Below are 10,892 nucleotides of genomic sequence, written 5' to 3'. Positions count from 1 at the left end.
CTGGGTGCACAGCAGGAGGGGAGCAGCGGGTAGGCGAGTGAGCAAAGCTTCATCTGTATTTACAGCTGCTCCCCATTGCCTGCACTCCCACCTGAGTTCTGCCTCAGCTACAACGTTAGATTCTCATAGGAGCGTGAAGCCTTTGTGAACTGCATATGTGAGGGATCTAGGTTACCCATTCCTTATGAGAATGTAACTAATGCCTGATGATCTGAAATGGAACAGTTTCATCCCCAAACCATCCGCATCCCCAACCGTGGAAAAATTCTCTTCCACGAAACAAGTCCCTGGTGCCAAAAAGGTTGAGGACCACTGCTTAACAAATCTCTCCCTCTCACTTCCTTCCCCATAATTCCCATTTTAAAGGTGTAAATAGAGGCACAGAAATGGTAAGTACCTAATCCAAGTTTACACAGCTAGTAAATGTCACTGCTAGGAGTTAGGCTCCACAGTTCATGCAACTAACTACTACACCATGAAGATGAAAAAACTGAATCACTCTGGACTAGTCAAGTTTCTTAACCTTAATGTGCTTTAAATCTACAGAATGGAGATTAGAACTCATTCTAAAAAGTACCGTGCAGAATTCCATATCTAGTCGACACTCAGGCAGTCTCAGATTCAATTCTCTTCTTGAGCAACCCCACAGGTTTATGTCAAGAAGTAATGTGTAGTTTTGCTAGGATACAAATGTCAATGACAAAAGCTGTGCAAGGCTGGCCCACCAAAATACGACACTTGGCTGGTACAGGAGGGGAAAGCAGTGAAGAACCCAACATCGACACGAGCATGTAGCTTTATTTTCCTCATTTCTTGATGCACATTAAAATTCCAGAAAAATGGTATGGTATAGTGGTATTCTCAAATTTGGAACTTGTAAAGGTTTTAAGATGCACCCCTAGACAAATGTCAAGGACCCACTTCATGTTCCTGGCTGACATCCTCTGATATAGTCACCTGAATTACACATTTTTCCATAATTAAGGAAAAGCAGATATTGTATGCATTTAAACATATTGTCTATATTTAAAGACTGATAATACACAGCATTGTTTATGAAGAGAACAAAATCATACAACTATACTGAGACAAGCTGCTATGGTAACTATTTCTCTGGCAATTCCTTCTGTTACTGGAAGACTCTCTCAGCTTTTAATAGCAAGCATTATGTGTTGTTTTATATATTGGGCCTGGTTTTTGCCTTTTTTTTTTTTTTTTTTTTTTTTGAGACGGAGTCTCGCTCTGCTGCCCAGGCTGGAGTGCAGTGGCCCGATCTCAGCTCACTGCAAGCTCCGCCTCCCGGGTTCACGCCATTCTCCTGCCTCAGCCTCCCGAGTAGCTGGGACTACAGGCGCCTGCTGGGACTACAGGTGCCCGCCGTGTCGCCCGGCTAGTTTTTTTTTTTTTTTTTTTTTTTTGTATTTTTTTAGTAGAGACGGGGTTTCACCGTGTTAGCCAGGATGGTCTCGATCTCCTGACCTCGTGATCCGCCCATCTCAGCCTCCCAAAGTGCTGGGATTACAGGCTTGAGCCACCGTGCCCGGCCGGTTTTTGTCTTATACTAGACAAGTTTCCATGTTACTTTACTTAATAGAATAAGTCATATTGAATATTTAATCATTAAATGGAAATTGTATTGGGTGATGCACCCTCAAAGACAAATTAAAAGTATATTAAATATCTCACCCAGATTGTTAACAGATGATCATACATATCTTGAAACAACTGCATCACTCTATAGTCAATAGTTTCAATTCAATTGTCTGTAAATGTTATTTATTTCCTGAAAAGTATTTCCTAGATTAAGAGGAAAGTTAACATATAAAACTCTGTGTTTTACACCAAGATAATTTTTTACCCACATTATTTTGTTACGTATCATTGGCAGATCCCTTCCTGCTTTCCCATACAGCTATGGATGTATTATAATAAAAAAAGGTTTTCCTAATCAGTAGCAATACTTTCCAGATTTCCTGCAAACAGGAAAGATCATAAATTTTCTTATACTTTAACAATACTTCCCCAACTCCATTTAGCCACTTGCATGTTGCGCTGACTCAGAGAACTACAATTTCAGAATATAACAACAGCAATAATAATAATATCACTCATTAAGCTTTTGCTTAATATCAGTATTAGTTTGGTTCTAAGCACTTTGCATGAGACACCAAATTTACAAACTTAGCACAACTAAAGGAATCCAGAGATAGTATGCATTTAAAGATCTCATATTTGTTTATGAAAAAGAGATAATATTTAGCATTGATTTTAAGGGTTTCTCTTTTAATCCTTAAAACAATCCCATGAGCTTGCTGCTAATGTATAGATCAATTTCCATGTCCTATAAGTTTTCCCTGAATTGTACAGATTAAGAAACCCAGTAATTCTCCCTCAGGTGTCATAGTTTATGAAATAAAATAAGCAATATGTGGAATGTAAATGTATTAATAAGATTCAAAAATAAGTGATTCATACCAAATAAAGACAGAAAGGTGGCTAGTGAAACACGTAATAAACATTCAACACTCCAAATCACAAATGCAAAAGACACCAACATTTCCTGTAATAATACATGAAAGCATCATTTTTGCTTTTTGTTTTTGCAGTATCCCTGGCATTGTGAATTCATACTTTAGGTAAGCAATGACATTATGAATACTATATTTATGCCTGAGGAAGCCTAGAACTTAAATATTTGCAAATACATCAGATGAACATACTGTTGCCAACTGTTACTGCTATCTCATTTTCTTTATATAAGAAGATGGATGAGTGAATTATAGTAATAAAAAAGCAAGCATGCTTAAGTTAAAGGCTTTGCTTATGATTTAGTTTGTCATAATACACTGGTGTATGAAAGGAAATCAAATTATTTAACTGACTAGATTTTCTATTCATACACAACTATTTCCAATAAGCACTCCCATGAACTGTTTATATAGTATTAGAGGATATAATGAAAGAGCAATAAAACAAACTTCTTTATCACTGCACTTAATAAACACCTGAAGTTCCCTAATGTGATGAACTTTCAGTAATAAATAATTGACTGTATCCACATTTTTCTGAAATCTGATAGACTGTGTCACCTTATACTTAGCCTATAACGGCACTTAGTTTTTCTTAAATCTTCTCCATGCTTCAATTAAAAAAAAAAAATCAGTTCTATTTAACCTTGCAAAGATGCAAACTAGTGATAGAATGGATTTTCTACACTTGTAAGTACATAAAAAAGGACATTCTTAATTATTCCAGGTACGTGTTTTACCTTAATCATTCTTTATGACCTAAAGTCCTGAGAGCAAGGCCCATTCAGCCAAGAAGATATTATTTGAAGTCTTTTGTACATAAGTAAATTGTTTTCTGTAGTCACATCCCAAAGGGCTTTGCAAAATTTCAGTTAGTCAGGTGAGCCAAGAGCAACTACTACTTTCTATAAGTTCCAATAAACTTTCTAGCCCTATGGAGGCATTTAGTTTATGAGTTATGCCTAAATACCCTAAGGAAATTGAAACTGGTAATTTCTTTATTTCGCTAGCATTGGTTCAGATCACTCATTATATTAATTCTAATAATTCTCCTTGGAGGCAGGTAAGTGGCAGCCTCATTAGTAATGCTGCCCAGGAAGGACAAGAGGCTCTGTGGCCTGCCCAGGGAGTGACTGTCAGGCAGCTGGCATCCAACACCTGACCAGGGGCCCATCCATTGGTCCTGAACACACTAGCCACTGAAACCGCTTCTTAATTGGCTTAAATGTGCTTGTTTATTTTCCACTTTTCTGTTTATTGAAGTAGAAGTGGAAACTGGCCTTCAAAGACCAGCCTATCAACATCTCCTTCCTTGGCTCGCCTGACCTTCAGGCAGTGCAGCTGCCTGAACTGAGTTAAAAATGGACTGTCAAGTTGGCTTTAATTTCTGCTGCTCTGCCTCCGAATGTCCTCCCACTGATCTGTTTATCACACCCTCTATACCCCTCGGGTTGTTGTTTTTCTAAGAGTTTTATGCCAGGACAGCGAAACTGCCTTTTAAGGCTCTAACCTGCAAATCCTTCTACACATAATCCTAGAGGACCTGGGAGCCAACACTAGGATCTCTACTGTAGGAACAACCTTCTCCCTCCAGGCATCCCCTAACCCACCCCAAGCTGACTCTCTGAACAGATCATCTCCTACTGGCACACCAAAGCAAGACAACCGTGGCTTAGTAACTTTGGAAGAAAAAATTCAGGTTTGGCGTCTTGCTCATGGGTTGTGTGGGCATGTTGCCTCTTTCCAGGGCTCCTCTGCCCCTCTGTGTGTTCCTCTGCAGGACCGCAAGGAGGCCTCACAGGGGTTATCTGCTGATCCCTAGCAGAATATAAAACTCTTTATCTTCATTCTCTGAAACCTCTTCAAAACATCCCAAACCCAAAATCCTCCCAACAGGGCTCTCCAGAAACTTCTGCCTCCGGAAATGACAATTGCTGTCAATGATGCACGGATGGAGGAGTACCTAAGATCCTACTAATGGTTTTGTGTGTTTCTTGGCAAGCTCCCGCTCAATTCAAGCTGCCCGCGCTCTGGGGCAAGGTCTAATTAGAAGAGTGCTAGGCTCACACTTCCTGCGGAGAAAACGCATTAGTCACAGATGTAAGGGCACGAAGGATGCCAGGGAGCAAGGGAGTGCCTGGGGTCATTAAGGCCCTTCCTAAAATGCTAGGAGCCTTCGTTGCGGGAAAGGAAAACTAGATGTGACCGCGTGCAGCAGAGGAGGACACAGAAACCCTGGGAGGCAGAGTAGAGTTGACTGGGTTAGAGGCCATAAATAAGTGCATAAATGATGCTCAGTGAACGTTGCAACAGATTTAAGCCAAGTGTTCAGGATGACACAGCAAAGCCTCAGGACAAGGAAATACACAGACCGCTTAAAGCTTCCCGCTGCTGCCTGGAGCAGCCTGAGTGTGAAAGCGCGGGTGCTCGGGGAGGGGTCGCACTGAAGAATCAGGTTCAGGCTTTGAAGAGTCGTGCACCCAGAATTGAGGTCACAGTGGCCCGAGATCTACCCTGGAAACAACAGGTGTCCGTACCACAGGCTTATCCTCAACTCCCTGCGACTAGGCTCAGGCTCCCTGGAAGTGTAGGGGTTGAAAGGGGACCAGACTCGGCAGGGGAGGGGCGGGGCGCCGGCAGGGGAGGGGCGGTGCAGGTGGGCGGGCCTGGGCAGGGTGGGGACTGGACCTATAAAGTTCTCGCTGTCCCGGAGGCTATGCTACTGCTAGGAGCCGGCGCAGGGTGGTCGGGGGGGTGAGCAGGGTGCCGCTGGCTGCCGGGGTCTGCAGGTCACCGAGTCCCCAGGAGAGGGGACTCCTAAGAAGGCACCTGCCTGTGTTTACCCGGCAGCGAGCGCGCCGGCCCCCGGGAACTCCCGGCAGGTGAGCGAAGCTGCGGCCTTGGTGGGGGCAGCAGGGTCGGGGGGGCGCTCCGCGGGGCAGGTCGCTTCCAAGTTTTGCGAACTGTTGAGTTAGTTTCAGGTTGTTGCTGTAGTTGGCGGCCTTGCTCACAGGGCTTTGTCAACTTGAGTTGCAGAGGCCGGTTCCTCCCCTTTGGCAAAGGAGTTCCTCCGCTGGTTCGCTCCCGCGACGCCGGGCATTTTAGGAGTCTCTGCACGACTCGCCTGCTTTTGCAAATCCGTCTCTTCTCGCCTCATTTTTTCCAGCGCTCAGGAAAGGCCGTTGCGCCCCGCGAGGGGAACAGAGCCGTTGACCATGGTTGCAACTGGCAGTTTGAGCAGTAAGAACCCGGCCAGCATTTCAGAATTGCTGGACTGTGGCTATCACCCAGAGAGCCTGCTAAGTGGTGAGTGTCCCCGCTGCCCACCCTTCTCCTCTCCAAAGGTCGGTGCCTCTCGATCTACCGGGTGGGCGGGCTTTCGACTTCCTCCCCTACCTCTATGTAGGGGGTGCCACAAAATCCGTCTGAGGAGAATCCTTTCCAAATTTTCTAACATCTTCTCTTCATGCTAGAAACAAAAGTAGCAAAAGTAACCCAAGGGCTACATCTTTCTAGGCTGGTGCCAATAGGCTCTTGGGGATTAAGGTCCTTATCTTACATGATTGTGAAGAACACAGTTATGTGTTTTAGCAAATGTATTTACCCCTGTAATCAACATCACCCCTCCCCCTGAATTCCGACGCACCCATTTGCTAGGTATTTCTCACTCCCCCCTGACTCCAGGGAACTACTGATCTGATTTTTATCACTCCAAGTTAGTTTTGCCTTTAGGTAAGTGGAACCATACAGTAGGTACTCTTTTGTGTCTGGTTTCTTGCCCGCAGCCTAATGTTTTTGAGATTCTTTTATGTGGTTGCTTAAATCAGTGTGTTCATGTTTATTACTGAGTAGGATTTTCAGTCTTGGATATACCCATTATTCCATTTTTAATGTGAGAAGGAAACTATTGAACAGCAGTGGTGCGTTGATTTGCTATCATTTGCAATTTTAACAGCAGCTTCTAAGTGAACACACTGCTCTGCCACTAGAGCTGTAAGAGCATAGATAAACTGCTTAGGCTCTTCGTGTTTTCCTCCTTTCAAGGTGAAGTGGTTGACTACCTAATTTATAGGGCCAGAACTCCAAAATGACATGAAGTGGAGAGGAAAACCCAGTAGCTGATGAAGGTGGAGCAGGCTTAGGGAGAGGAGCTGGGAGGGCATCAGCCTGCACCTTGTTCGTTTGACTCCCTGTAGTGTGGCATCCTGCCAAGTGGTAGGATTCATTTGAGGAGTAGGTGACCAAATGCAGAGCTATCTCTTTTCCTTTCAGCCAATCTAATTTTATTTCCCTAGGACTATTTTGTTTTGCTTGGCTAAGAAAAACCACCCAACCGGTTATAAATATCCTCATGAACCTCAAAGGTCTTCTCTGTGCAATTTTTAATTAAAGAGGTTAAAGCTAAAATTGGGACCTACAGGCCACTCCAGTAAAGACTTAAAGACACAAATCTGATAGATCTTTAATGTAACTCTTCAAGCTCATGGACTTTAAACATAATAGCAAAAATTCTTTATTTTACAATACATGTATTCCTACAGTTAGAAAGTAATAACCCCTTAGTCCAAATAACAAAGTTTTAACTTTTTATCCCAGAAGTAATAAATGTTTTCTATAAAACAAAATTAGAAAACCCCCATAAGCAAGTAGGCAAGAAAGAAAAGAAAATCACCAATAATCTGGGATAACCCCAGGTAGATCTTTGATGCATAGTCTTTATGATTGTGTGTGTTCTGTGTACACACATGAATTTAAAGAAAAGTGGTTATATCCTATCCACTCTATTTATCTAAACCTTTATTTCATACATGAACTTTCATGAGAGCTTAAATTATTTGCTATATTACATGGTAGATAGAGGTAACCAATGTTGATATCTTGGTGTGTTTTTTCTACTGTGAATTTTTTTTTCTTTATCTGAAAAGAAAACTCCATTTCTTACAGATTTTGACTACTGGGATTATGTTGTTCCTGAACCCAACCTCAACGAGGTAATATTTGAGGAATCAACTTGCCAGAATTTGGTTAAAATGCTGGAGAACTGTCTGTCCAAATCAAAGCAAACTAAACTTGGTTGCTCAAAGGTCCTTGTCCCTGAGAAACTGACCCAGAGAATTGCTCAAGATGTCCTGCGGCTTTCCTCAACAGAGCCCTGTGGCTTGCGAGGTTGTGTTATGCACGTGAACTTGGAAATTGAAAATGTATGTAAAAAGCTGGATAGGATTGTGTGTGATTCTAGCGTGGTGCCTACTTTTGAGCTTACACTTGTGTTTAAGCAGGAGAACTGCTCATGGACTAGCTTCAGGGACTTTTTCTTTAGTAGGGGTCGCTTCTCATCTGGTTTCAGGAGAACTCTGATCCTCAGCTCAGGATTTCGACTTGTTAAGAAAAAACTTTATTCACTGATTGGAACAACAGTCATTGAAGGGTCCTAAAAAGGGAAAATATATAAAGCTTATTTCATGATTGGGTAGTAAAACTATTCAGCTAGTCAGCTAAAGTCATTTGTAGTTTGCCCCACCTGTCCTCAATAAGAAACCCCAAATGTAGTCCATTTTCTTTCTGTATTTCACATTCTTAGCAACTGCAGCTAACAGGCTGATTTTCTGGCCTTTCGAGAAGTCATCCGAAATAGTGTACATTTTCTGCATATCTCCCATTTTTGTACAGAATTGAATGGGATGGAATAGGTAAGCAAAAGTAGAAGTCCATTTGAGTTTTACATTTGATTCCACAATTTTGTTTCAGGTAGGCTTGGTAATAGACTATATAAACCAGATTTGCCTAGTTTGATTTTCATATGACTTTTTTTTCTGTAAGTTTTCAGGGTGATTCTTTAAATCACAGAATCTTACTCAATGATACTTAGCTGATCAAAACTTCCAGAAGCCCACACCACCAGTTCATGACTCAAATTTGAAGAGTTCTTAGACAGGAGGGTAGGATTAAGTAGGCGAGTTTAATTAAAACTTAACCCTAGGTAAGAGTGAATGAGAAATATTATGGCAATAATGGAACTGCTTCACTGTTTCTTGGTGACTTCCTCACTCTAATGTTTTAAAGAGGTGACGAAAGCTTGTGCTACCATTTCAGTAACCACGGTGTTGTTTTAGATGCCTTTAAAAGCTCAGTTTCCCTTGTTCTTAAGTGTTGAATATTGTCTTTAAACTTTAAATAGAAAAATGCAAAACATTGAACTGATGTTTTTGTGTGTAGTTGATTACTCTTCCACTGAGTGAATGATGAATACCAGTGAGGATAGGAAATTAGTTCTGAGATCTAGTCCCTCTCTGATTCACTTAGTAATCTATCTTCTTTTCAGTATTACATATGCTTAATCTCATATGAACGATTTCACCATGTCAGTATTATCTCATCTCTGGGCTTTTCTGGGAATTGAGGAATCTCTCATTAACCCCAATTGTCAAGGGCAGTAGCTGTATACTACCACTTTGAATTACTGAAACGGGTCAATTTACAAAGTCTGCATTGGCTATGGAAATATGGTTTATAGTACAGCCTAGAGAATGAAACTCACAGTCCAGATAACCGCGCGCGCACCCAGATTTTTTCCACCTTGGATACCTGTCACTAGAGAATAATAAAGGCCTTACTTTTTGTCTTATTCCGACTAAGTAGATCATTATCTCTTTCCTTTTTTATGCTAATGAGAGAATTTAGCCTCTACTCAACAATGTTCAATTCAGCAAGGCTTTCATATCCTTGCTGTGGCTCATGGATAAGGAGCTTTATTCAGGTTTCCTGCCCTAGCTATTAGCTCCATTTCACATACTGGAGACTGGTGTAGGGACAGATGTATTCATCCTGGTGTTACTGAAAAACAGGTGTGATCCTGTTACTGATACTATAAGTGACCTAAAATGTCACTGTTCAAATTAGCAAGTGTTCTAACAAACTAAACTCTTCAAATGCTTGGAAAGATACTACAAAGCCAATCTTTATAGAATTGGGCCAAGATAAATCAATGTCATTTTGCATGTCTGTTGTCAGGCTCCAAAGGTTCACTGTGTTTCTGCCACTGTCCTGGAGTTGTCACCACTGACTGGGCAAGGCTTCTCGGGCATGGATGTAGAGCTGTTGTCCTTTTTCCACTAACAGTTATCTTTGACTCTCTTGCCTGTTATGCTTACAAAATGGTGATGGCTTATGGAGGCTGTTAAATTAATATTCCTGTTAAAGGAAATTATAATTTGTCTATTTTTTTACAATAAAGCACTATATATTTTTAATTATCTTGTCCTCTTTTTTTTCGTTCCCCTACTTGATGCAGTGGTCACAGGATCAGGGCTGCAATTACAAGCGCTGTACTTAGAGGTGGCTCATTCCTAATAAACCTTATATCAGAATTCCTTATGGGCCTGATAGAAGTGGGTTGTGCCTTCATCTCATTTGGCAAAATTGGGGTTAACAGTGAATGCAGCTATTTTGCCTGGTAGTAAAAACAACCTACCAATTTGGGCCTGTGTAGCCTAACCCTATCTGAATATAAGTGGACTGAAAGGGAGCACCGGCTAGACTGGCATTGCTGCCTTCCACCTAGATAGACAAGGTGGGCAAATGGAGGCAAACCTTTGCTTCCAAAGGTGGAAGATTTGGGGTATAAATGAAGAGAAGGAAGAATAGTCACTGAGGTTAAAGGAATTAATAAATGAATAATATAAAGAGGGGAATCCAATATTATCCCTTCAAAAGAGGATCAAAGCAAGTGATGATGATGTCTTCCAGCTCAACTATAACAGATAACAGATGCCTGAAAAGGTGAAGCTATGTTTGCAGAGACTACTTTTGAAATCAGACAAGATCGAATGGAAGCCTACAAACTTGAGTGACCTCATTCTAGAAGACATATTTATACTATACAACGGACATGATAAATTATAAATGATTCAGTGAGATTCTAGGAGTGCTGCGGTATCTTTTAAGTTGTATGTCCTTTTGATATAAGGAATCCTTATTGGAAGATTAGGGTGGTCTTCAAATATATGTTGTGAAATATACATTTGGTCTTAGTCCCTATTTCCTGGTGTAAAACTCTTGAACTACTTAGATTCTTCAAAGTGTTAAGTGTCTTTTGTAATGCTAATGTTGGCTGATGGCTGGATTCCTCCAAGTAGCTTCAGGATGGGGCTTGGTCACCAGAAAGACCAAGGCTGTATTAGGTTGTTGAGACTTTTAGCCCCAACACACCCTCACATCCACCTGGAAGGAGAGAGGGTCTGAAGATTAAGCCAATGGCCAGTGATTTAACCAGTCTACATAATTCTACATAACAAAGCTTCCATAAAAATCTGAAAGGACTGAGTTCAAAACACCTTCTGGAGAAGTGAGCACTTGGAGGTTCGT

General features: G+C 41.5%; 1 protein-coding gene across 2 annotated transcripts; it reads left to right on the top strand.

The window, feature by feature from the left end:
• The first annotated feature begins 5,219 nt into the window (after positions 1–5,219).
• On the top strand, positions 5,220–9,778 carry DDIT4L (DNA damage inducible transcript 4 like). 2 transcript variants are annotated; one of them, XM_007999388.3, is made up of 3 exons: positions 5,220–5,410; positions 5,695–5,834; positions 7,473–9,778. In XM_007999388.3, exons 2-3 carry the CDS (start codon positions 5,744–5,746, stop codon positions 7,961–7,963), a joined length of 582 nt encoding a protein of 193 aa, XP_007997579.3. In that variant the 5' UTR covers positions 5,220–5,410; positions 5,695–5,743; the 3' UTR covers positions 7,964–9,778. The 2 variants fall into 2 exon arrangements, with proteins under 2 accessions (XP_007997579.3, XP_072873613.1); XM_073017512.1 differs by lacking the exon at positions 5,220–5,410 and having other exon boundaries at positions 5,445–5,834.
• The last annotated feature ends 1,114 nt before the right edge of the window (positions 9,779–10,892 follow it).

The sequence above is a fragment of the Chlorocebus sabaeus genome, chromosome 7 (genome assembly GCF_047675955.1).
Source record: "Chlorocebus sabaeus isolate Y175 chromosome 7, mChlSab1.0.hap1, whole genome shotgun sequence".
NCBI classification, from domain to species: domain Eukaryota; kingdom Metazoa; phylum Chordata; class Mammalia; order Primates; family Cercopithecidae; genus Chlorocebus; species Chlorocebus sabaeus.
This window is presented reverse-complemented; position numbering and strand designations above follow the sequence as displayed.

What these genes read in the sequence shown, in the direction of transcription:
- DDIT4L (XM_007999388.3), top strand. Translation starts at nt 5,744, where the DNA reads ATGGTTGCAACTGGCAGTTTGAGCAGTAAGAACCCGGCCAGCATTTCA. An exon ending in CCCAGAGAGCCTGCTAAGTG is followed by an intron (nt 5,835 to 7,472) that starts GTGAGTGTCCCC and finishes CATTTCTTACAG; the next exon opens with ATTTTGACTACTGGGATTAT.